The sequence below is a fragment of the Tyto alba genome, unplaced genomic scaffold (assembly GCF_018691265.1).
Source record: "Tyto alba isolate M040663 unplaced genomic scaffold, T.alba_DEE_v4.0 Super-Scaffold_23, whole genome shotgun sequence".
Taxonomy (NCBI): Eukaryota; Metazoa; Chordata; class Aves; order Strigiformes; family Tytonidae; genus Tyto; species Tyto alba.
This window is the reverse complement of record NW_024881297.1, coordinates 26,851,609-26,879,383: the sequence shown is the minus strand read 5'-3', so window position 1 is coordinate 26,879,383 and position 27,775 is coordinate 26,851,609. Positions and strand designations below refer to the sequence as shown.

Sequence of the window (27,775 nt, the reverse complement as noted above, 5' to 3'; positions counted from 1 at the left end):
TTAAAGGCATCCCTTTGTTCACATTACTTCCAAATTCAGCCCACTAGATACAAGACTGATATGTGCCAGGAGCACTAAACTAACTCTACTGATAACCACGTGGTATCTGCATACTCACAGGAATAAAACAATTCTACCTTTACCCCTATAATCCTACCATGCAAAGATGGAACAGGACACAGAGAGGAATGCATGCGATTTGCAGGACACCCTTCGGAGGCAGAGACGAACCCTGCCACAGTAGGTACAGAGAGATTAAACAGTCACACAGTCATTCTGCTCGAGGGCTGTGCTGCTATAGGAAAGATGCAGTTCACAATCTTAAACATTTACTTCTGCTGTGCATATCAAATTTTACCAGGTTATCCTGGGAGACCACCATCAGCCCTGTCACTTGCAATGAGGTGGTTCTATCAGCCCCTTGGCAAATTACCTCTCTGGCAACATGTTTACAGGGAAAAGCCTTCAATACAATTTTAATTCATTCTGATACAATAAAGGATTTTGTCCTTTCCAGAAGCCAAATACTTTTTGTAGCTGGTGTAATCCTTCGCTTTCCATCTATTTCCCTCTTACAATCTCTTCTGATGGAAATGGGAACTGACTTCTTATTGCTGTGCTTTGCATGCCATCTTCCAGCTATTTCATAACCTCAGTCTGCCACGCCACCTTCTACAGTGTTATTCTCCTTCTCTAGTGTTTTGCAAGTCACTTGCTCATTTCTCCCTTACTGATTCCCTCTTGCTATCTCTCCATACTGCTTGGCTACTTCATTCTCTTCTTCCATAGACAGCCTCACTCACTGACATCTCCTGATGGATACTCTTCTGTCTATCCAGTCCTCTAAAACAGATTTTCAGAGTTACTTAGTCCACAGAATTGACACTTAGTTATGTGTTTTCCATCTTTAAGTGCCTAAAGGTCTTTTTAAAATCTACTCTGTGAACCTTGACAAAGACATTCAAGTATTTCTAAAGAGAAGAGTAAGACAAGGGAAAAAGTCTTGTGCTACAGACCATTCAATTCTCTGTAGACCACCAAGAGAGATGACATGTGTACTGAACTGTGAGACCAAACCGACATGAGAAGAGATGGTGTTCATAGGCATCTGACAGACGCCACTCCCAAATTCCACTGGATCACATACTACCCAAAGAATAAAACATAAAACTTTGAAGAACCCTGTGTAAATCTTTGCTTCTGCACGCACTTAATAGGGCTACGTGTTTATGGACTCGGAGTAAAACACATTTTGAACCTGGCTGCTAGCCATCTGCCTGTAGAAGATTAGGGAGTTTCACTGGCAGAATCCCAGAAAAAAGTAAGGGCACATAAGGCTGTGCTAGAGGCGGGTCTTCTAGATGGAATACACGTTTAAGAGTACAAGAAGCCTTTCACTGGGGTGGATGGGTGAGACCAAGCAAGAAGGAATGATTTAGAAAAGGGTGGGGTCTTGGTTGGAGGCAGGATGCTTCATCTGGGCACTAATAAAACTGCAGCACCAATTCAAATCAGTTTCAGAGTTCCAGTGTATCATCCTGTTCTCTCCGAGCAAGGGAGCATCCCTCCTCCCATCTTGATCCCTTGTCATCTCCTCTTCTTGTGTGGTTTGAACTCACAATTTCTAGTACTTGTTGAAGAGACAGTATCTCAAGTCTGTAAAGCAAACCAGGCTGCTGCAGCAATTTCCTTGGCTTCCACCAGTGGATGAACTCCAGATCTCCATCTCCAGACACTACTTGAATTCAAGCATACTTTCTCAGACTGTTGCTCTTTTTTTCTGGTTCCTGTTCCAGCAAACTTCTCTCGTAACTCTGCTTCTGCATTCCTCCTACTTGGTTATTTGCCTCTTATTCCTACAAAAACTGTTCATCAAAAGCGCTTTACCGTCTACTGATATTTGGGCCTTTCCCTATCTGTTGTTCATTATTTATAGACTCTGTTTATACTTCTTTAAAAGGACTCAAATATTAGAATAGGCTTTGGGGCAGGCTTTCATTACCTCCTTAAGACAGTGATGACCATCTCCATGGATAGAATCACCTCTCAATTTCAAACGCTCTACTGGAAAATGCCTTGCCTAGGTAAAATGACTACACAGAATCAAGCTACAGCATTATATGGCCCCAAAAGTACTGGCCTGGCTGCTATGTATTCTGGTTTGGAGTACATAAGAAGGGGGATAGTGGTTGCTTTTATTTCCTTGGTTTCCTGAAAGTTATTCTTCTTCATCCCTATGCTTCGCTTCATTATTCTTTATTATGAAAGAAAGCTACTGGGCACCAAATTAAGCTAAAATGGCTGAAGAAAAAAACCCCAACCAATATAATGAGAATTGGTGGTAAACAGTAGGAAAAAGTGCAACAGTACAACAAAAAAAAAAATCCTGTTGCTGTGGAGGCAGCACATAGTACAAAATATAAGGGAAACAGCAGCTTGCACATCACAACAGCTACCTCTTCAGTTCATTAAAAGGTGCCATAGAAAAGCTTGAAAGACAGCTTGTCCTCCACTTGGAAAACCAAACAGCATCTCTGGGATATCGGGGCGGAAGGAGAGAAATATATTCAGAAAACAGAAGAGTAAGCAAAGAAAGGTAAAAGAAAAAATCATGACAAGCTGTACAGTGATTTACTGCACTAATATCTATAGAAGCTAACTGCACATTATGATTTTAAAAAATATTTAGATGCCTTTTCCACAGCAGACACTGTCAGACATTTTTTCTGAACCTGACTGCTTACCTTCCCTTTGAAGTATGTACTCACACTGATGTCAAAAGGGGCTGAGCAAGTACAGGAGTAGCAAGCACGTACCTGGCCTAAAGTAAGCAAGCCCTGCTCCGAGTGACAGAGCAGAAGGGTCAGGCTCCTGCAGGTACATTAGCAGCACGTACCCACTGGGCTCTAGGTGGTAATTCTTTATACTGCCTACATACAACCATAGGTCCCATTTTTCTGGGTACCAAAGTTAAGCACCAAGGGTTAAAAAGAGATGTCTCATCACATTAAGGTTCAGCCTCAATAAGGAAAATCACTAGAGGTTGGCACAAACAATTGCTGCTAGCTCTGTCAAGGGAGGTAGCCAATGCAAACGCAGATCCCAATTCTATCTGGCTTTACAAAAGAGAGCAACAAAAGCATTTGTACAAAACTACCATTTTTAGTACAACAGATGCTGCTTCTTGAAAGCAAAGCTAAACCAACATGCTTGCAGCAAGCTTTCTAAACAAGGTCTGTGGGAAGAGAGGACATATGTTTTTAATAACATCTTATAAACATTTACAGGAAGCAGCAGCTACATTCCATATAAAGGCATTTGGTGTATTTTGTGCAGCGTGGTGAGAGGGTAGGGGGGACCCTCAGTACAGATAATTAATTTCTTTATATTGAATGCTTACACAAATCCACAACAAAGGTTTTCAGGGCCTCTGCTGCTTCTCTGCATATAAATACACTCACATGCAAGGGTCTATAACAATATATGGTACAAAGCATGCAACATGCTTTGGTTTTGCCATTTAGGGTTTGATCACTTAACTCAAAAAGCCAATCTTGAGTTGCACATTGGTAAAGAAGCATGGCAACATAGCACAGTTAACTATACCACTGCCAGCAAATGGTAGTGCAACAAAGCTAGCAGACATCATCAACTGCTGTTGAATATATTCAGGCATCTTTCCAGTAAGCATTAGCAAAAAACGGCTGCAAAGATTCCAAGCCAGTAAATCACCTCCAAAATGCCATCCAGCATACGTGATTTGTCTAATTTGCTCAGAGAAGGTAAGATGACCTTTTGAGAGACAGACTTTTCATAAGCCACTTCAAACACACTTCCTGCTTCAACTGCCAGTGATTTTCAAAACCTCTTGTCCAACATGAAGATGCCATATACATTTAGGCCAAATTACAGCACAAAGGTATCGCTCATCCTTTCTGAGCCTAACCTTGTAAAGAACATCAGGTAAGTATGTGAATTCCAATATATTAAGTCCAATCCAACTTATAAGATAAGCAGACAATCTGCCTTTCCACTCCAAGAATTTGCTGCTTCTCCTGGCTAGTATTTTACACAAAGCAAACATACAAAAAGCAACAACGACAACAAAAAAAAGCAGCCAGGCCTGTTAAGCCACCAAGACTTAGTGTTTCTGCATGCAGGGAGCTTTTAGGCCCTTTCCCAGGCTTACTTGGTCTGAAGTTGCTTTGCAGGTCTGCTAATGGCCATCTGCCTAGCAACTGCCTAAGCAGAAAGACAACACAGGGTTTTTAAGGTAACCATAAAGACAGATCTTATTGAAACAGATAAATCTGAAGATGTCCAGTTTTAGTCTAAAAAAACCTATCATATAGAAACCTGCATCTGATATATAGCTTGTATTTTGTCCCCATGCCCACCAGCATTAAGTGCTGTAATTTCAAACAGATTACCTTCCAAAAAGACACTAAACCCCTGCTATTACCACTGATGACACGATTCCCACTTGAATAGGTGCTAAGAAGTGCTTATCATTCCTGGGTATTGTCACTACAAACCACAGTTTCTCATTGCTCTGTGTGAAAGAGAGTTCTAGGCAGGGCTTCCAATTTAAACCAGTATTTATCAATAAATGCCTGCAGGACACAGTACAGTGGAGTGCGATGAATAAACAATGAGAACAGCACAGAAGTTGGGACTGCTCAGTTTTAAGTTCTGTGAAGTCTCAGAAAAATCAATTGCACTTACGAGAACTATCACAATCCCAGAAGGAGAATATATAGAGTACCTGGGGTGTGCTTAAAGCAGCAAGAGACTGTGCGGGCTCAGGATGGGGTTTGCAAGTAATCACCACTCTGGTGTCTCAGAATTATCTTTTCCAAATGTTCACTGGGGGCTGTGCACATACTGAGCTGAAAGCAAATGTGATGATTCTCAGTCCAATTTGAAACATTTAACAAATTATACAAAACTGACTGGACAGGCTTAGAAGGCAACACTTAGTCTCATCTTGCCCTAGGAGGCCACCACTGTAACACAGCAGCATGTCAATTGAGGGAGATACCAGTTTTATCTGTAGCCTCTATCCCTTTATGCTGAAATAATTAACATCTTTGGGAAGGGGGAAAAACAAGTATGAAAGGACATATTGTACTGCCTACTCCAACAGATTTGTTTGTTTTCAGACTGAAGAAGGATTGCTGTTAAACACTGCAAGCTAGTCATGTTTTGTGAAAGCAGATGGGGCAGATGGGGGCCTTTTTTTTTTTTTTTTTCCCCTTTTTCTTTTCTTTTGTAAATCCTGGACTGCAACTCCAATCCCGAAGGGAAATCATATTAAACTGAATAAATATTTCTGCACTTCTCTGAACCTCAGAGGTCAGTTCTCTTCTTGAAGTTTTGCACCTATTCTCTGGTAAGAAAAGATACACACAGTAATCAACTACAGGCAACAGTTTGCCCGTTTTCCCCCTTTTTAAAAAAAAAAAAAAAAAAAAAAAAAAAGCCAAGACTAAAACTCTTACTCCCCTCCCAAACAACTAAAGCTGTAACACAGCTGACAAATCAGTCATTACCTGAACAAATAAATCCAAACCAAACCAAAGGGCTTTCAAATAGAGCTACTTAACCTAGTGGCATAAACTGTCCCAGTTCTGCCCCTACTTAGTGGACTCTTTTTAATTCTCTCACCCACTTTTCTCATTAAACTCTCTTAGAAATTGTTAAGGAAAAAGGGTAAGAGTGAATCAGAACAGCGTATAGAAATAGAGTGCTAATTACTTGTCTTTTAACCACTGACACTTATATCGCATTTCACTGCATATTATAGAGAGGTTTAAATTTATACTAACATTAACAGCAAACTATTACTTACTATTTCCTTAAGCTGAACTTCTTAACTACTTTGACAGTTAGAGATTAAAGAGTCATAAACACTATGTAGTAATTCATCTGCCCAATGATTTTAATCAGCATCAACCCAAGAGTTTCCTTTTTCTCATTTCCTCTTCTCCCCTTCTTTCCCCACAAGCCAAGTATTCTCCATGTGAAAGCAACCTGCAAGAAAACTGAGAATGAAGGGCCAGTGCAGTGATATACTTACTTTACATTCAGAAACCAGGAAAAAAGCCTCAATGGTCAAGAAACATAATTCCTTAAAAAGCTACTGGATAGCCCTAATCTTCCAGAAAAGCTACTCTGTGCCTTGGTGCTCCCTATCAACAAAGAGCAGGCTCTGACTGTACATACCTGATGGTATATATGGTTTTAGGTCTCATAACAATCACGAACTTTAAGACAAACCTCCTCACTTAATTCTGCTGATTCCCAGTAACATTGCATTTGAGGAAGTGAACCTCTGTTTATCCAGAGAAAAGCTGCACTTTACCTGTGTTGTAAAAACATAACTCCCTGCAGTTTTAATACATCTGTATCATCTTCTTATTGAACAGTCCTGCAAGCAGAATTAAACCTCACATGCTATTCACATAGACACATTTTAGTACTTGAATTCCATCTGGATACTAGAAGCATGGTCACAAGGAGGACAACTCTGGACAGGATATGTCCCCCTGCACAGCTAGTCATCACCAAGGCTGATATTAGGGTGAGCTGCATTAGCAGTTTACTTTGCAAGTTTTCAAGCTAAAAGGTGAAACCTAGTAATTCATACTAGGCAACAAACCTGGAAGTAACCCAGTTACAAGTGACAAAATATTGGAAATGTACAGCCCTTTCTGGAATGCAACACAATGCCTGCAAATATAAAAGGAACAAACATATAAAAGGAAAATAGCAGCGTGCTACATAATCTGAGTAGGTAAATATGTACTATTACACAGGAGATAAGCCTATAATTTTAAGAGGTCACTTTCTAAGGCAGTTGAGTTTCAAAAGTCAAGAGACTTTCTGCGAGACAGGTCCTCTTGAAAACCCAAGTGAATCTTTTCAAAAGCTTAGTGTGAGAGCACATATGCACTCCTTGAAGGAAGCACCTGATTTAAACGGCAACAACAAAAAAAGAAGTCTTGCCTTTCCACTTTCTCTCTCTTCTTGTTCTGGGTGGCCTAAACTCATGTACCATTCTACTGTGCAAGTTTGCAAGTCACTGACATAACTTGTATTAAGAAAGATAAAAATACTTGCCATGGATTTTGTGAGCTTCTGGGTCATCCACACTGATAGCAATTATCTTCCAATCTGTCTCTCCTTCATCAACAAGAGCTAAAACACCCAAGACCTTCACCTGAACAATCTCACCAGAAGAACGAATCTGAAACAGAATATAATCTCACATAGATTTGGAAAACACTACGTAGAATTTCTGTTTTACTTTACAGACAAAATATTTTTACTATACTTTTGACCAGCAGCTAACAGAATTGCAAGACAGATCTGTAAACCCAGTACATACCTATTTAACATTGCTAGCCCTTCTTCTTGCTATTCTTCAACCCTCAATTCTCCAGCCAGCATTTAAACTGACCACAAGCTAGAGAATTTTTCCTTCTCTTCTACCCTACTTCCCCCACATCTTCTTGATCTTCACACCAAACTGAAAGTCAGAAGTACCTCATACTAATTTTTTGACTCCTTCCTGCCTCTTGACTCTCTACTTTCTCAACTCCTGTTCTTTATCTCTTGCTGTTCCTTCCTCTAGGCTCCAATATACACATATAAACACACAGCCCTTCCCCAGAAATATCAGTGCAAGTTTTTCACATTTTCTTGGGAACCTTCTCCCTACCAGCTAATATCCCCTTTATAACTCTTTCTGGATCCCTCGAAATTAAGCTTTAGGTTCCTTTCCTCATATAAAGCCACCTTCGCTGAAGCTATCAAATACATTTCCCCTTACTTAAAAGATCCCAAGAGGTATCTCTTCCAAACTCATCCATTTCATAACCCCATCTCTGATACCACAGAGGATTGCTCCACTCTGCTGCCTCCAGATACGTAGAATTTTCTCTTAGTGAGCTAAAACTTTCCCCTGTACCTACTAATGGTGTTTGCTGCATCTCTTTTTCATCCATCCACTCCCTATCTCAGAACTCTACAGCACTGTCACAGGTTCCTGTCTTCTCCTCTACAGAAGAGGGATTTACTTCTGTTTGCACCCATTAGAAAACTCAAACTGACCTCATTTGTGGGTCTGACTTTGTAATTTTATGTGTATTTTAAGTATGACACTGCCATACTTCCTTATCTTTCAGAAACCCATTCTTAGTTCCCAGAAAGAAATCTTCTCCTTCCCTCAAAATTTTAACCCCCTCCTCTCCTTCACCCAAAACTCACTGTCCAGCTACAGAACTTCAGGGTGGTGGTCACTTATTTTCATTTTTATGCAATACACAGAATTTAACAAATCCTGCCTTTTTTTTTTTTATTTGTAAAAATCCACTGTTTCCTCACTTATTCCCTCCTCAGATCCTCTATTCGTATTTTTGTCACCCCTAGAGACTACTACCATTTTTTCTTGTTTTCCATCTGCCCTTCTCTTCCAAAATTTGTTACCAAATTATTAAATTAACCTTAATAAATTAAATCAATCATGATAAAGACAAACCTTTGAACCAATTTCACAAACATCAATAGGATCATTATCCCCGCAACATCCTGTAATATTATCTGTATGGTTTGGATCTTCCCAAGTCTGTCAAAGAAAAAAGAATTATCAGTTACCAGCTGATCTGCAATTACAATTCGTCTAACCACTAAATTACTAAAATTAATAAAAACACCAATAAAAACATCAGCTTTCTGAGAACAGGCTTGCTCAATGGGAAAAGAAAAAACAAATAAACAGCCAATGAACTGGCATTGCATAACTCGTCCTCGTACTCAGGATGAATAACATGAGGATTAATGAGGACAAAACAAAAATATTAACTGCATCCCGAACTCAACAGATACACTTTATCAAATTGCAGCGATCAAGGTATCAGTGGACCCTGAATGTGTATTTTTCTGGTTACTAGTGGTTGTGGGATTAAGTTAGGACATCCTACAATTACATTCTTCTTATACCCTTTAAATACCATGGCACTAACATAAGTTGCTTTCAAAAACATCTAGGCTTTGAGCTCCTAGGTATGGATTTGTTAGCACCCAATTAGCTTTCTAAAGTTTTTAGGTTTAGGTATGAAATATTGCTGAGTATTTTGAGATGTGTACATTCCCAACAACAGCCAACAACTTAAGGCCAAAGAAGCTTCTCCAGGAGACAAGTTCAAATCCCTGCTCAGAGATCTGTACAGGCAAGGATTCATAGCCAAGTTAACTTAACTACTAGACCAGTACTTGTTTTGTCTCTTACTGGCTAGTAATGAATAACTCATTCTAAAATTGAGAATTTTTCCTGGTAAAAATTTTGAGTCCAATGAAGTTTTGTTGAAAAGGTATTAGAAAACTTTTCTCTCCAAGGAGCCATACTGTTAGCTCCTGCTGACCATGGTCAAACCTCCACCTCAGACTTGTTCCTAAGAACTTGACTGATACTAAAAGGCAAAAGAGTGAAAACGAAATGCCCAAGTGTTTGTTTAGACAGCAGAATCATTACCAAAAAACTGATGAAGTGAAGTCAAGAGAGAACTTGAACTTAAAACTTATTTTTCCAACACTCTTCCAAAGTGCTTTTTATTTAAGGCTGTATTATACCAGTACTATCCTCCTGCCCAGCTGTACCCCTCCACCTGTAGGTTAGAAGGAAAGCTCGCTAGGAATGGTATTGTTCTCTGGACAGTATAGCAACTCCTGCAATAATGACAGTTGTACTGCCATTTTTTTCTTCTCTGTTCCACAGCATAAAACAGCAGCCACAAATACATATCTTTAAGCCATATACTAGGGTTGAACTTCTGGCAACTGCTGATCCTGATGAAAAGTCCTCTTGTGGTAACAGAGACACTGAATTGGATTTTGTTTGTTACAGTGGCTAGTAGGAATCTAGAGCATCATCTAGATGTCAGCAACCAAAGGTGTAATGATCCAACTGGTATTTTGAAGTTACTACAGAAAATAAAAATTACAATTACCTCCAGCTCTCTTGGATTCACAAGGTAACAAAGGGAGTTGAACATTTCTCCTGGGGAAAGTGTCATCAGTACAAAATAATGCACTTTGTGCAGAAAAATATTCAAATGTTTAGTTTTGGCTTTGTACTAAGGCACAAATTAATTTCAAAAGATTAAATGGAATTGCCGGTTCTCAACTATACCTACATGGAAACTTTGTCTACTGAGACTGCTGACTGGAAACAACTTTATTGCTACACGCCAGCACCTGCCTGGTATTTCCTCTTCAGGGATCAAATACATATGCAGATTTTCAGGAGTTTACGTTTAACTGCATAAGCAATGAAAGCTGAAAAACCAAATTACTCTTTTCTAGCTTCATCATGTTCTTCCGTACTAGTTTAAGTCCAATGTGTTATTCACAGAAATGATAAAAGTTTAAAACTTTCCACCACGCTCAGAATTTCAGCCATTAGTTAGGCTTTTTCAAGGCTCAAAGTTCTGAATGTGTCATGATCAGTGAAGTCTCACAGTTCAGGGAAAAGTTAACCAAGACAGTTGAGGTTTAATCTAAAAAAGAACAGCCCTTGTGTTGCTCTTTGCTAAAGATATTGAGAAATACCAATTAAAATTTATGCTGCAATACATGAAAATCCTAAATTAGTTTTTAAAAAAATTCCCTGTTTAAGCAGAAAAGGGCTACTTGACAAAGTATTCTTGAATAGCAGACCATGTCAGTTTAATTCGGTCACTACAGTACAGAGACTAAAGATTCAAGATGTCACGATCATTTAACTCCTTCCTGAAACACAGCACATATTTACACCGATACTCAAATTCTGATCAAAATTTATGGACACAATAAAGCTCAACATAAAAAATCCTAATTTACAAATGTATCAAAGAGAAACATCCCTCTCAAATCTGATTTGCATTCAGACAGTACCCAAGATTTACAAGGCAATTTACACAGAAGACAAAAAACTTTCACTGTTATAACAAAAATGTTACCTGTGGGAGGGCACCATAATTCCATATATAACCCTTGTGAGGAAAGATATTTGCCACATATCGAAGCTTGCCTTTCTTTATATCTTGTTTAATGGGATTCAACGGCTCCTCAGTGGCAATCTAAGCAGATCATGAAAAAGAGAGAGAGAGAGAGAGAGAGAAAGAGAATGGTAAAAGGGAAAGCAATTCATTCTGTACCCAACCAGTTAGAAAGATCCATCTGGGAGCATGTGCTTGTGGTTTGAGTAGTATTAGAAGTACAATAGCCTTACTCTCAAGGGTCATGTTCAAAAAGCAGCTTATTAAGGTTTTAAATAACGTTATGAAGTATGCAAGAAAAAAATGAATCTAGAAGAGAAAGTTATAAATTTATGAGGAGACTGTCATGGTCAAACATAAATACTGAAAGGAACTTAAGTTAGAAGCTCTTGCACTTTATAGTACAAGTTCAACAGATATGCAAATGGTGGCCCGAGTTCTTCTGACAACAGGGTCTTTGGCAGTAATAGGGGAAATGTTTCACTTTCTTCTCACCTTCTGTTCATTGCTCTCCTATTGCATACATCCCTTCTCTCCATCACCTCTCAGCATACAAATGCTTTTTAGTAAGCACAACTTCTGCACAGTCACCAAACGCCAACTTTACGCAGATATGGAACAAGTTAAGCTACCATTAGAAGAAGGTATTCTTATTCCCAAAGAAGCACTCGCAGAAGGACTAAACTAATCGAAGATGAGCAGTTTATTATTGTTATCATCCTCCCCAAAACCTCAAATACAAACCCACTGCCATATGGATTACCTATCACACATCAGCTAATTCAGTGTAACCATCCTTTTGGCACTCCACATTACAATCCAACCCATGTTAGCTTGGCTCTTGATTACAAACACTCATCTGAATGGCATCACATTTGTTACAGGCTCAAGAGGTACACAACTTGCATGCATAAGCATGCAGCCCTTAGTCTACATTCATTTTACAACATCCTTGTAATTTACCTAAAGCACCACCACCAAAGCCATCCCAGAGGAATTCCACCTTTCTGAACCACACCAAACTGTCTAATAGCATGCACTTATTCCACAGGTAAACCCTCCCCAAGAGCTGAGATGAAGGTTCACGCATGTCTGGTTTCACACTTGATTCTACCTGCTTCTGGTCATAACTTAACAATGAACACCTCGAATAGGCCACCCAGGACTTTGACAGAAGCAGAGCTCAGCAATGCTTCTCCTTGCTGTAAACCAGGACAAAGAGGAGTAACTGACAACAGCAGAAAAAAGTCTCATGAAAAGCACCTTCAGTAAAATCAAGAGAAGAACAACAGAAATACAACAAACTGATCAGCAGGAGATCTGGCACTAGGGATGTAAGAGAAACATTCATCCTAAGTGAAGGTTTAATTTTCTACAGTCTCCATTCCACATAAGGGAATCTCAGCATGGAGATGCAGACAAGACCTGGAATTAGCATCTTACCACACTCTGGACTGCACAACTGCCAAGACACAACAAAAAGGCAAGGCAACTGCTGTAACAATTAATGCAAGAAATTTAAAGTATATTAAAAGTTATAGATTAGAGAAATACATTCAGTCTCCTCTATCAAGACAGAAAAGTCTAAGCCCACCAGTTTCTGAACCTACAAGGACAGCAAATGTTTCTACCCTTGACATAATGTGCTGAGAGAAGGGAAGGGAGAGCAACCTGAGCTTTATGCAGAGTTCAAATAGTATTGTCAAAGTGAAACTCTACAAAAGAGAACTCAGCTTCCACAATAAAACATCATCTTCAAATATAAAGTAAATATCCAAAGTAACTCTGCTTACAGAGTAACAACTGTGGTGGTAAATACAGTTCAAATGATTTTCCAGCATCGTGGAAAGGAGAAAATAAAATTTTGAAATAACAGGCTGAGGATGTTCTTTGGTGTTATTTTTAATAATCAGAATAGTTAACAGCTCAACCACAAACTTCCTTAAACACATCCAGGAAGCATCCATAAAATTAATACAAATGTTCAGGAAGACAGGACATACCCTGCTGAGATCTGTTGTTTCATGAACACTACAGATGAAGCATTAGTCAGCTTCTATATTGTAACTGCTGAGAAACAATTCACTAGGCGCTAATTTTAAAATATCTCCCTGCAGGAGTAGATACTTTCAATCAGTGAGGCCCTCACGTATTTTTTTTGTCACAAGGAAATGCTTTTTAATTTGCAACTCCATTTGTCAAGATGTGGCCTAGAACAATATACAGCTGAAACCAGATGAATTAAATCCTCTAAGCGGAATGCTCTATGAGCAAGCAAGAGTAAGACTAAATGTTGGACAATGTCCTGTAAGCCAGTACTCTAGAACTCTGTTGCAGGCATGCTGCAGTCTGCAGTCAGAGAGCTGTCAAGAAGTAGTGCTCACCTGCGGAAAGGAAATGAAATTTGAACCTCAAGAATTTTTATAATTGCGAGGCAAGTGTCTGTATGCACAACTTCAAATTATTTTTTTTTAACTGAGAAAATTTTATGCGTAAGGAGTACTCCATAGTCTGACTAAACTCTGACTACTGGAAGCCACTGCACTGTCATAATAACTTTCATAAATACCTATATAATCAAGGTATTTTTTCTGAATTACCTCCATTTTTGCATTTGTCCAACGAGGCACTTCTACAATCATATTAAACAGGACCTAAAACAAAAAACAGAACTGAAAACAAAATCCATTTGTCAATTAGTAAGTTACAATAAGACAAATTCTCTCCTCTGTATTCAGCAGCAACATACATCACATCTCTCTGTTACAGCTGCTTTTATGTCGAGTACGATTCATTCGGTTCCACACAATAATATTCAACATCCTTGGTTCATCCTTTCCTCACCCCTTTGAGAATGTGAACAATTATAAGCAGTGGAAATCCACATGGTGCTTTTTATTCCCATATCAATATTACTCTTCACAAAATGTTTAGAAAGTCCATGGAGTGGTATACCACAAGGCAGCGTTCAGTGTACTAGTCAAAGAGGATTGTACGTTTCTGTAGGATGGAGTTAGATTCCCTCAAGCACTGGAAAGGACAATGCTTTGGTTTTTTCCCTGTGAGGATTTATTTCTTCACGCCCTCCTCTTTTGCCTCATTCATTTTTTAAAAAAACATGCAAATGCAACAACGACTGACATTTCTGATTCTCAGTCAAATCTGACTGAAATGAGGCAAAATGAATCCGAAAGTGATGGCAGAGGAAGGACAAGGACACAAATATGTCATGTTTGCTATAGCCTTCTTCCTAACAGAAACACAGTAAAAGTTGCTTTAAGGAGGGTGTGTGGGCAATAAACCTAACACATGTAAACTTCCATGCTTTTAGAAGAAAAGTAAGTAATCTATGCTCTTCTGGCTGAGGAGGTTAAAGTGACATTTTCCAAAGAGAAAAACTCTGTGTAACTGCTGTAAGGTTTCTTCTTCTGAAGCTATCAGAGTTAAACACTACCAATGAGTAAAGTATTAATCGAAATGGGTAACCAGACCAAACCACCCAGCAATGTCTACAACTTATTTTCTCCTAGATTACTAAAATAACCCCAAAATATCACACTGCCTGGGACATCTCTTCATAGCCAAATAAAATCCGCATTGGTATTAAAAATTGCAACAGTTCAGGAACGACAAAGTATGTTTTTGCAGAAATTTACAGGAAAATACCCATAAAGTTAAACCAAGTGAAGAGTTGCACTGATTCTAACTATCCTGCAATTAAGGCTCCAGCAGATGCTTAAATATTTGTATTTTTGCTCCTTGTATCCTGCAGCTGTAACAAACAAATACCATTACCAGGGTCAATGCCACAATCTGATTAAAGTAATTCCAATGGTTCTATAATCCTCCCAAACCAACCAGGAATGTGGAAAGTAAGAAAGGAATGGAAAATCCCAACTGTCACTCAGTGTTTCGCCAATGAGATCACAAGCAATGCAGAATCCTGACAGCAAATTCCCAGTAAATTTAAATTAAATTTGCCATGCATAAGTACTGTGCCCATACTGCGATCAGTGGCATGTCAGATAGAATCACTTTTCCTGATCACGTCATAACTAAACAAAACAGAAGAAAAAAAAAAAAAAAAAAAAGATGAGTTCCATGAAGTACACCTTATGTACCTAAGAATGACTGAAACAGAAGTAAACAAAAAGAGAGCTCAGATGTCAACACTGAGGAAGCAGACAGAACAAAGCACTATACATGCAGCAGCAGGTAAGGGCAGGGCTGGAAAAGAGCCAAATAAAGTCTGCACATCCATCTGGGAAACACTTGGAAAAAAGAAATGCACGGCGTGAAAGCCAGTGCTGACAAGCCACTCTTAGGGAACTGCCAAGCAGGTCAAAGAATTGTTCCAACTGGTAGCTACAGGCAGAAAACTTACAAACTACTCCTGGAATTATACATGATGTCACATGTATAAAAACACGATCCTGTATTTTTGTTGTTTAAATGCCATTGTACATTTTCCTGATGGTGTCTAATACAATGGCTTCAGCAGCCTGTAAATCTTGGTTTTGAGCTTTAATCGGTCAAATGTTATTCCAGGTGTTCACCAAAACAGTTCTCAGGACTGGACAACAACTGGACTGAAATGAATACAATGATGCTCTCAAAAACAAAGTATCACTTGGATTTAACTCAGTTCTAATACCAGGCCTTCATAACTTGTGGTATCAGTCAAATCTGAGTTGCCAAGAGTCTTAAATGTGACAGCCTAAAAGATTAATTTGTATGCAAAAAAATCCCCGAAAGTACCCGCTCTAACGCTAAGCTGCCACAAGCATTTATAAGAGGTGATTAACTTCATGCAGTGCTTACATTTAAAAACAAAAAGTTTTATTTATAGGGCAATCACATTTTCACAATGGTGAGACACGATTCACTGGTGTGGAAAGGAGAACACATACTAGATAGTTTGACAGACAGAAAGAGAGAAATATACTCCTCTTTTTTTAGGTTTTTTTTGCTTCTTCTTTCCTATCTTGTATCCCTCCTTGCCTAAATATCACCCCGGAATTTTTCCATCACTTATTTTCCCAGACCAAGTACCTATTCCTTCTGATTGCTTGCATGTTTTCCCCCATCCCTTGCTGCAAAACCATGCCTGCCTCAGCTGCAAACAGAAATGCAAGTGTCAGACACCACCTGTCTTCATAGATTACCATCTGCATATGCCATTCAGTGGTTTGTTTTGGATGGTGACTGCATCTGATAATTGGTATTTTTATCTTTATTTTAAATCAATAAAACAAAAAATTTCACCTCACCAAACCCCAAAGTGAAGCACTTCTACCCCCTTCAGGGAATGGTGAGACTGTTTCAACAGCCTGTTTGACACACCTTTCAGTGACAGAAAAAAGATCTTTCATGAAAACAAAAACTATTGCTTTGGAAAGTGTACCATTTAACTGCTTTAGTATGACAGCAGTTAACTGGTCTGCCTACAAGATCACTGCTTGCTGCAGTCAAGGTTAAACACAACTCTGCAAGCACCTAATGTAGAAGGGACCCTACTTCATGACAGCAGACTGTGCAACAGGCCAGATGGAGTAGTTCCTACAGGCTAGCCTCATGCCAACTCTGCTGGCTGACAGTTTCCTCAGAAGGACAGTCTCCTGGAGCATGCAAGAAAAGAGGAGGAAACAGTTTTCTAGATTCAGAAAAAGGGACAGAACCCATCAGCTAGGGGAAGTGACCTGAGAGAACCCAAGAGGGACTTTTAATCCATGGTATTACATAGCTTGTGTTCACATTAACCCAAAGTCAAACAAGACGGACATTTGTACTTCTGCTCTATTATAGCTTGAGGAAGTGATGGGGAAAAAAAAAAAAATAAATCCATTTGTTCAACACAGAGAAGGCAAAAGTACATTTCCTAATTCCTAAAACTGAATATTAAAATCAGCAGAAAATGACATCAGAAGGAACAACCAGTGTCTAAATGATATCCTTTATTTCCTAAGAACTACAGTACAAAGTACATTACATGGGAACTCACGTGGGATGTAAATAAGTGTTTGCTTTACTGGGGTGTTTTCTTTAACTCTGCTTGGCAACTTACTGCATTCCATTTCAGTTGAACATGATTTTAAATCTATCATGATATCGTGTTTTCTGAGACAAGCAAAAATGTGTCTCTTTCACACAGAGAACAGGAATGGTTTTTGTTTTTTGAAATAAGAAAACCTCAGAAAAATAAAAAGATACACAAATATACTTCAACATACTCATACAGCAAGTGTTGAGAAAAGCAAGGAAAATACAGACTGTTGTACCCAGATAAACTGTGAGTCAGCGTTCTCTCCATTAAGACTGATGGCCAAACATAACTGCTAGCTCTGGCTGTACAGATTCTTACAGAAGATAACTCATTCTGATCAGGGTTTGTAATTACAAACCTGAAATATCAACAGAAATAAAAAAATTTAAGCATATTTGTGATGCTATTTTTACAACCTGCCCTTCTGGACTTCCATACACCCTTCTCGTAAGCAATTCTTCCTTACCTAACTTTCCCTTTCTTGTTCAACTACTTCCTTTCCCAGTCTTCTGAAGTTCCTTAGTTGGTGCATTTGAGGGGAGGGTTTTGAATAGGTATGGTTTTGCCCAAGGGTTGCAAAATTTAATGCTCAACTCTGAAGGTTCAGCTAATTTGAAGCAGAAGTGGAACAACCTCTGCAGAGCAAGGAAAGAGACAAAACAATAAAGAGAGGAACAGAAACTCAGTGTAATTTCGTAAAATGACAAACTTCACCACTTTTTAAGGTCTAATTGTCATTCACCATCACCCTTGCATGACAGGGAGAAGAGATATACTAAAGGTTACAATTACTTTAATAATTTTTATAGTAGAGTGCTTAAAAAAAGAAATCTGAAAGCATTATAGGCAGCACTTGAGGGCTGCTGACCCTTCCTCACTGAGAAGCTCTAAGCTCAGAAGATAGAGTGAAGAAAAAGCAGCTATCATTTCCATTTCTTTTCTGTCCATTCATTTGCAAGCTTGCAGGGACTCTTATCAGCTATCAACTGAACCTGGCAGCATGCACCTGAGGACTAACAAGAATGAAAAAAATGAACTGCAGTCCAGCAGCAGTGTGAACGAAGGACGACGTTTAAAAGGGAGAAAGAGAAAAAAAGAAGGAAAAAAAACAGAGAAGGAAAAATAAGGACTGTCATGAAATACACCCAGAAATAAATGGAGAGGGGCTTGCTTATAAAATGAATACCCATGTTATAAGCATTCCCAATGTAACACTTGCTACAAGGTATGTGCCAATGAAAGCAACAAACCAGATGCCAGCAACATCTGGAGACCAAATATACTGTATCTAAATGAGAAGTCAGTGGAACTTTTCCAACGTAAATTAACATGTCACATAGCAAAAAAGGATGCAGTCCCAGCATAAATGCAAATTGCCTGCAGCCTCTACATAGCGTACTTCCCTCATGTTACAGTGAAAGGGAAATCACAAACACCATGTCAGTTTTTACCCACAGATATCCCAAAAGCGTTGTCAGGCACATTCTCTCATAAACTAGTTACTGGACACATTCACCTGCAAAACTACTCCGTGCACAACCATGACACGAATGAAAATGAAACACTGACCTTCTCATGACCTTCTCAAGTTTAAGGAACCACTTATTTGAAGTCAAGCTTGATCAAATCACTGATGCAACTTTCTCAGTAAACCAACTCTACTGGAGTAGATTTTAACTGGACCGTTGAGTGAAGATTACTTCTATTCTCAGTATTTGCTGATCTACATGTGCACAAAACAAGGCTCGCAGCTATTGGACATAACCATAGAAAAAGGCTGGGCAGGTTCAAGCATCAGAATGAAAGCTTCACTGATAATACAAAGTTTCAAACACGCAAATCCCTGAACACACATAATGGACACACTACAGTCCACATAACACATACCAAAAAAATGTCTAATGTGACCAAAGAAAGTTACAGAGGCTGTAGTTAAGACAGAATACAAAGTCAGTATGAAGTTTGTACCTGTACTGCATGGGAAATGATGACAGCTTTTCCTTTCTTATGAAACATATCAACTTCATCATAAGGCAACTCTGACACCAGTTTTGAACACTGTTCCAAGCATGAGGGCCTCTATCAGATCACCTTATTCAGACTGCATGATCACTCTGATGTCCCCTCATATCTCACCTGACTAGGTAATTTATCAGAAGTTTTTGCCTGAGAGAAGCAATTCAGCTTAAGTCCATAAAGGCATTCCAGCACTATGCAACCCACACGATGCAATAAAACCAAACCTGTCATGTTTCCTTCTTTGTATTTTTTTTTCATATGCTCTTCTGGGTGTCTGCAAGTTAGAGGACTACAACCTCTACATGCTCAGACAAATTCCTTATAGAGGAAAGACCAATATTTTAAATAAAATTTTGTATTCAAGAACTCCGGGGTCCTCTGAATGAGATGACATGTGAATACTTTACCAAAGACATACAGTGACAAGTAGATTAGAAACCCTTTCACTACAGAAAGGAAGCAACATGTTACATTTGTCTTCAAAAGAAAACAATGACCTCTTCAAACCTTCCTGCTAGGCATGGAAGACCATATTGAACAATCTACCCCTGACAGTTTTGACTGTAACCACAGTGGAAACATCCACTCTTCCAGACAGAGATGTGAAACTTTTGATACCTTTCAAAGAAATTTATGTGGGCAGGAGTGGATTCCAAGTGCTTGCAATGCTTAAGACCAAGCAGAGGTTCTGATTGCAAGATGGTAATAATTTTGAGACTGAAGCTTAATATGATTTCTTTCAGCATAGTTTCTCCCTCAAAATAACTTCTCTCTAGTCTTCAAACAGCCAAAAAACATCTGTGAAAGCAAAAAGATCAGTTGTCAACAGTGGCTGCAAAGCTAAATTTAATTGATATTTGGGAAGGTCTCAAATGTTGCAATAGCTGCACTACTGAGAACAGTTCATACAGAAACACCACAGCGTCCCCCTTAGAAGTACAAGCTGAGACTGCAAAACAGCTAACAGAGACTTGTATGATGTGCATTCTCCTATCCCATGAATGTTGAAAGCTGAAAGTTCTCTATTTTGAGACCTTCTTTTCCAGCATCAGGAACGCCAAGAACAACTTCAAGTAGATTAGCCAGACTGAAGAGACTCATGTAGAATTATCTTCATTTTCCATAGATAAACTGCCACCTGATGAACACCAGTTTAGCATAGTTTAACATTCTTAAGAGGGCTTGCCCTTATCAAGACTAACAAATAGCTGCTACCATAAAACATGAGTTTTAAAGATGCCACTGTGTTTCCAGGGCAAGAGGAACTATCAACTTTGAATTCTGGTCAAATTCAGTGAAAGGATCAACTGAATACCAGCTATCAATAGTAGCCTTTGCGTCCCGAGACAAGAGTAAGGAGTACAGTGCTTCAAAGATCTTCAGAAATCAGTATATGGCATTAAATTCTTCATTTTCCTTTTACTCCCAGATTAAGCTTTGCTTTCCCTATATATAAGCACACAGGGATGCATTTCTCACTAGGCCAAGGTGAGGAGAGCTTCTGAAGAGTCCAGTGCAAGAAGAAACTGCTTTCCTCAACACAAAGATCCCTCTATTTACTCTCTTCTCCCCAAAAGCCAAAGACGATGATGAAAAAGGGTTTTCTAAATTATTTGCATTCCCATATTTCACCATCTAAGGAAAGACCAAGCATGTCTGGAAAGCCTGTAGCCTGCATGTTTGTTTGCTTACTTGCATCAGAAGCCCAAGAAGACTGGAATGTACATTTGCCTTAGCTCATTTTCTGTAGTTCTATTAAACAGCAGTCCAGAGCCTTCTCATAGCAGGAGTTATGTGAAACAGCTTCAGAGTCTACACTGGCCCAGGAAGCAAGAGCTGCTCAGCCTTGCTGGCATTTTCCCCCCCAAACTCCATAGATCCAGAGATCAGAAAAAGGGTACTAGAAATGTGGTCTTCAAGAAGCTATCATGCTTCCCACTACACACACGAACGCAGTTTTGAACAATTTTAGACACTGAATAAAACAGGCTTTTCATCTTCGCAACTGGTACTGTCGCAGTATTCATAAGCAGGTAAGAAACAGAATACCTGACTTCCAGCAAGAACAATAAGAATTCACGTTGCAAGACAGTGATTTCTGAGAAAGGCTGCTGGCATGTACTCTTTCTCCTCAACAGTTCATCTTTCAGGCATGATTCTACATCTACTAAATCGTACTCAAATGGGCATCAAGCAACGGGAAATCTAAAAAGCATTACCTAGGCATTGTAGCTTGAATGAATCACAGGGCAAAGGAAGAGGAAATATATAGTGCAGCATTGCATGGGGGCTGTTGTACAGTAGAAGAATCACTGTATCAGACACTAATCGCAAAACTATGAGAACCCAGACAGTTAGGACAGTTCTTTCACATCAGATGGGTAGTTAGTTTTGCAATATGACTGGCTAAACAGATATGAGATCAGGACATGCACCCACACATGACGGCCTTAAAGCATAGTTTAATTTTTTTTTTTTCACTTTCTTCCAAGTTCTAGGTACTCCTACACCAGGGAAAGCACTTCAAAAAATGCTACATTTTGGAAAAGACACCTGCGTAAACAAATCTTGTTTCACAGAAGAAGCCAGAGCAAACTTCCCGTGGTTTCTTGAGCTTCTGTTAAGCCCAACTTCACTGCTAGTTAACGCTGAACCATTAGCAGATGTGATTTTTCTCTCTTTGGGCTTCCCAGATGAGTATAGAAAACCACATATCCTCAGTTCTAAAATGCAATACTAAGTCTAATTTCCCTAACATACTAAGGATTTCTGAAGTTCTGTATATATGCCAAAGATTATCCACAATCAGAGCATAATGAATATTTCATTAACAGAGGTTTTATGGCAAATGTTTCTGAATGCAATAGTAAAAAAGATAACATATCTATGCTGCAATAGTCATAACGAGCCTTTCAAAGACTGGAATAAAAGTGTTTGCCTTTGAGAACATCTTGATGAATAAAAGAATGCTGACATTTCTGGCCCATTCAAAGAGGAGAATATTAAATCCCTTTAAGCCTTCTCCTCCTAAAAGACTTGCATTTAAAGATATGTCAACCATATTCAGTGCGAGCAAGCTCATTCTACAGAATGGTGAAGTGATGTTGGAAAGGAAATAGAAGGAATAGTTAAAAAAAGTTTAGCAGTACCTCAGTTCCAGTAGTCTTTGACCTCTTTGCAGGAATCTCTTTACTCTATAGGGAAAGAGCGAAGTAAAGAGTATACAAAGAAAATTAGAGAGAAGTACTTTATTCACATGAATACAGACAACAGTAGTTTTCAATGAAATTGAAACATCCCTTTGTGAGCATAAAGGCCTATATTAGAACTTTTAAAAGTAGAGTACTCAGTTCTGTTTCATTGTGAAATTATAACTTTCCAGACATTAACAGAGGAAGATAGAAATGTACAAGGAAACATCCACTTTCTCCCGGCTATTAAAAAATTTAAGGGGTAATTTACTCCTGTCCTCAACTGAAAGAGTCATCCTTCTGTTCAGTTGAAAAAGATAAAAAAACAAAACCAAACAAAACCAGCAGAGAAAATAAGGCTGGAGTTATCCATCATAAAATAAAGTCCACAAAGGTTAGGCCAGGGGAGGTTAAGAATATAATGTACAACTCCTTACGTCCTTCTCTAGCAAAGAAGGCAATTAACAGAGACCTTCACAATAACTCCCCTTCTTGCTCCCCCTTCAGGCCTCTGTATCCTGTTGAATGCTCTTTCCTTGCTCACACATCCAAATTAAAGTCTCTCCACATTGATCAGACATCGCTGTACTTTAATGTAATCTACAGAAAAATCAGAGACTATAATCCATCCCTTCAAACCTTAAACTCTAGATGCAGGGACAACAAGGCCCTTAGGCAATGTGTTATGACAAAGCCCACTGCTTTTCCAGCAATAGCACCCACTGAACAGAGCATCTTAGTAATGACTTTCTGAATGAGACTTAACTCCTCCACTGAACAGCATGTTTAGGGTCTGCTGATCAAAAAGGTTTCATGCATATTTTTAATCTCTCAGTTTAAATAATTCAGGAGATTGGTTCATTAGTTCAGAAGTCTCAATCTGAACATGCTACAACTGCTGACCTTTCTCACCATTCATATCACCCAGAGAGACCTGCCAACAAATCAAGAAAACATCCTAAACCCTCCCAACCTGTTTGTGTAACCATAATAAGCAACCCTAAGTCTAAACCAAAGACTGGCAGTTCCCACTGGTGACACATAAAACAGGCGTTTCATTATTGCTATAATGAAACTCCAGGGAGTGTGGCTAACAAGACGTGAAAGTGCTCAGCTGCACCTCACGCCTTGTAATTCTCCAAAGGTGCGATTACCACTTCTCTCTTGGGCATTATTGTTGGCTTCCAATTATAATGCTCCTTTTAGAAATTAAAGAAATACACCGTAAATTATGTAAGCATGTGCTGTACATCCTACTGCAAGGAAACGTACTTTTATTTGCAGATGTAGAAAAATGCCAATTTAAAAATAATAATAGTAAAAAATTAATTGAAGTGCACATAAACGCAAACCTTAAACATGGAGGAGAATTAACACAAGATACAGTGAGGGTTTCCCCTTCCCTCAATCTCTTAGAGACTTAAAGAGATGCCTAGGCTCTTGTCTACACGGTAATCATCACGTTTCACTGCAAGATACTGAACTCAGCAGAGAAAATTTGGTGGTTATTGTGCCTGTTTTACATAAGGAATCAGCCTGAGTTAAGGTGGTCCTTTCTGGTGCTACACATCTGTCTACTAATAGCTAAAAAAAAAAGCCTTTTAAAAACTGCATTTTTACTTAAAGAATACCAACAAAACTGTTACCATTTTGAAATTAATTGTGTTTTGAGTCATACATACCTCTTTAGCTCCAGCAAAGAGTGGAATGTCATGAAATGGGGAAATATATTTACCATCTGCATTCTCTGAAAGACAAAATAAAAAAGTAGCATTACAAATCTAAAGATACACTGTATTATGTGTTACAGAAATGTATGACATGCCATAATTATTCAACAGTTAAACTTTTTCTGAAGTTTGATTCCAAGGACTAAAAAATAACTTATGTGCATGACAAGGAATTTGATTGTTTGACAAGGACTCTTTAGTATCAAAAGTATTGCTTTAGTATTCAATACACTTCTTTTCTAACTACCTGGAATACAAGCTATGCAAAGATGAGAAGATCCTTTAATCTCTTTTCTTCTCCTCCCCACCAATACACAACCATTAATGGATAAAAAAATACCAAGGGAACCTCATTTCCATGCGTGAACAGTGAATTCATCTGGGTTTCTAGCAATGCTGCCCTTGTGACTTCACTGTATTTCTAATAAACCCAGTTTCATGGCCACAAAGAGAAAATCCCCCAAAACAGTAGGCCGAAGTCCAACCAAAAGAATACGTGAGGGATGGGATAATTGCTCAGGCCCTAGACATGAAACACCATGCCTCCAAACCAGCAGAAATCGACATCAACTTAACAGGGGTCCAATCTGCACCTCAGTCTTGCTCCCACTGTAGAAAGGAACAAAATTCACTGGACTGGATGCTTACGCTTTTCAAACTACTTGGAAATTTTTCAACATACTAAAAGCCTCAATACTACATCAAAACAGAAACATCAATATCAGGTGTTAACACACATCCCAAGGAATTTCTCCTCTGCTAGCACCCCTATTTACAGTAATGGGGAAAGCAGGCAAGGGAATTCATTCAGCTTCGGACTGTACTTTGACCACCTCTGCAAAGAGGAGCATGTGGTAGTAGTTTTTTCAACTCCTGGAAGCCTCTCAGATGCTCCGCCCAAATAAAACAAACTTTAGTAGTAGCCTGCTTATTCCCAGTAACTAAACTGACCCTCTCTGGATGCGCCCCCACACTGGCAGCCCCCCGGGGACTGAGCACAGGGAACCTCTTGCAGGGTACTGCCGACAGGGTACAGGACGTCTCCTCCGCTTCTCACGTCAGAATTAACCGCTTCTAAGTCAATGGACCAAAACCGTCCAAAGCCACCCCTAGGGAAGCGGCACACAAACAACGTTGTTACTAAAATGCGTGATACTGACGCTGCACGCCACCTCTCACTGGGTTTTGGGAAGCCTCCTGGAACGCTGCCCATGCCCTCCTGGTGCCGCTGGGTGCTGCGGGCCCCACGCCAGCCTCCCTTCACGGCGACGTTTCTGGAGGGAGGGCTGGCCTGGTCACAAGGGGGACATGCCACGCTCCCACTGCGCGGTCATACCCGCGGAGGCGAGGCGAGGCGAGGGTCCCCCGGCCAAGGCTTGTCCTCGGGGTCCCCGAGCGCCCGGGCTGCCCCAACGCTGCACCCCGGCTGCGCTTCACCCGCCGCGGCCCCCGCGGGGCTGGGGGAGGGCACGGCTGCGCCGCGCACACCAGCACCACGACTCAGCAGGCCCAGCAGCCCCTCCAAAAGCGGATCTGACAGGAAATCCCCTCACTCTCGACAAAAACGAAACAAAACAAAACAGCCCCGCTGGAGCTGGGAGCGGGGGGAGGCTCGGCTCAGGGGGGACACCTCGGCCAGCTCAAGGGGCCTGGGCGGGAGCGGGGATCCGCCGCCTCTCCTCACCATGCACCCCGCGAGACGGGGAAGGAAGAGGTTCTGCCGAGTCCGGGGGCTGCTACTTACTAAAGTAGAGGCGGTAATCGGGCGAGCTGGGCCGCCCCCGCTGCTCCGTGCCGTAGCGGGCCATGGCGCCGAGGCCGCGGCGCGGCGGCCGCCCCCACCCCCGCGCCGCCAGCAGCCTCCCCAGACCCGGCGGCGCGCGCATGATGGCGGCCGCCGCCGCCGCCTTCCCTCCCCTTCCTGCGGCCGCCGGGCCTGCGCCGCTCAGCCCCGCCTGCCCCTCGCCGCGGCGGCCGAGCCGAGCCGAGCCGTGCCGAGCCGAGCCGAGCCGAGCCGTGCCGAGCCGCCGGGGGCCGCTCCCTGCCTCCCCGGGAGGGGAGAGCCGCCGCCCCGCAGCCCAGTCGCGGCTGCCGCCTGAGGGAGGGCAGGGCCGCCACAGCCCGCAGCGGCCGCGCTGAAACGGCGGGTGCGCGGCGCGCGCTTCCCCTCAGGGGGCAGCTGCCGCCGGGCCCGGGCGCTGACCCGTTCTCCCCGCGGGCCCCGGGAGGTGGCCGCTTCCCCCTGCTGAGGCCAGGGCGAGCACCTCAAAAGAAGAATGAGGGCCCGCACGGGCCCAGCCTCAAGGGAGGGGCTCTCCCGAGTTGAAAATAATTTAAAAAAACCCTCCGCTTTAGGTGGCGGGTGTTCCCCGGCGGGAGTCAGGCGAGGCTGGGCGGGTGGTACCGCAGCTGCACCCACGCTGAAGTGCTTTGAGGCCGCGAGTGCTGCGAGGGGTGATGGTGGAAGGACTGTTGCCCTCACCTGCGGCCCACGTCGGTGTGAAGACCCTACCCTGCCGCTCCCTAGGGAGGGAAGCATTGGTTTCTCCTTGGCATGTGCAGTTTTATGTCGCCCCAGCCAGTCTGACTGCATGGCTTACAGGCGGGCTGTTTGCATGGGTTCCCAATGGTAGCTGCATTTTTTTTATTTTGAACCCTGCTGATACTTAAATTAGATCCTCATCTGTATTCAGGTTGTGCTGTTTTCAAAGTTTATTACCCCTACATATGATCTGATTCCTTTGAATTCTCTTTTCATTGATCCTTGAGGAGGATTTCAAATGAATCTGTCTATACAGGTGGTTGTCCTTGGAGTAGTGCTTCTTATTCGTGGATCTTTCAAAAATTCCCAACGAGGGGCAGATACCACTATTTGCATTTTATTGATGGAGAAACTGAGGCAGAACAACTTCTGTTGCTGTCATAACTTTTAAATCCCAAGCCAATCATCTCATGTATTCACCTCTGAAAGCAGTCAAAATTTGCTTTGAATTTTAACTCTGATTTGAATTACCCTGAGTTTTTCAAGATGACTCCATTTTACCCTGATTGTTTTACCAGTATTTTAAATGTTATTGGGAATGATTTATTTGCATCAGAAAGGCTAAGTCAATCTCTTTCATCAGATTTAAACAGTATATAACTTCATATTCCCTTTATTTGTACCCTCTACTGCTTGATAGATCGGCCTTCAAAAGCATCAGGATTGTCTGTTTGGGGTGTGCAGTACAGATCCAGCATTATTTTACACCAGAGTGTGAGATTTTCATGATGGCCTCGGTCACTGTTCCCCCATGTACTCCTCTGAAATATATTAGTTGATGCTCTGGATCTTGGAGGGAGCTGTATTCTAGTGTGTGGACTTTCCATGACGATGAAGGCTCTAGGGAAAAAAAAAAAAAAGCTATGGTCTTCTCTGATTTGTGCCACTGCTTACTATGTTTGTTGTAACAGACATATCTCCAAGAGAACGGAGAGGCTATTTTGCAGACCCATTACCCACCTCTACAGAAGCTGCAAAATAGCAGTTGGCATTTCACCAGAGGATTTGGCAATTTTTCACAGAGTTTACCAAATGGAAGGTTTTCAGGGGTGACCTCCTCAACTGGACATGTGGGGTTGAAATTTTTTATATACAGACTCTATTTGAAATTCTTATTTTTTAGAGTTTGTCAAGGGGGCAAATCATCTGTTTTTCATGTAGAATATATTTTTTTAAAAAGATTTTTTTCTATTATAAAAAAATCTATTCTG

At 40.7% G+C, this 27,775-nt stretch overlaps 1 protein-coding gene across 4 annotated transcripts in view; it reads right to left on the bottom strand.

Annotated features, from left to right (window-relative positions):
• Window positions 1–25,932, bottom strand: part of PPA2 (inorganic pyrophosphatase 2) — a 38,384-nt gene extending 12,452 nt beyond the window's left edge. For 3 of the 4 annotated variants that reach the window (XR_006165660.1, XM_042796685.1, XM_042796686.1), the window contains exons 1-7: window positions 25,767–25,931; window positions 23,975–24,039; window positions 22,251–22,295; window positions 13,640–13,693; window positions 11,001–11,120; window positions 8,543–8,629; window positions 7,123–7,249 (exon numbers count right to left, since the gene is read on the bottom strand). Coding sequence is in view for 2 of the 4 variants with exons in the window: in XM_042796685.1 (XP_042652619.1) it covers window positions 7,123–7,249; window positions 8,543–8,629; window positions 11,001–11,120; window positions 13,640–13,693; window positions 22,251–22,295; window positions 23,975–24,039; window positions 25,767–25,908 (640 nt within the window). In the remaining 2 variants the exon portion in view is untranslated. Of the gene's footprint in view, window positions 1–7,122; window positions 7,250–8,542; window positions 8,630–11,000; window positions 11,121–13,639; window positions 13,694–22,250; window positions 22,296–23,974; window positions 24,040–25,766 lie in introns of all 4 variants that reach the window. The other variant, XR_006165661.1, reaches the window with a different exon arrangement.
• Between the last annotated feature and the right edge of the window lie 1,843 nt (window positions 25,933–27,775).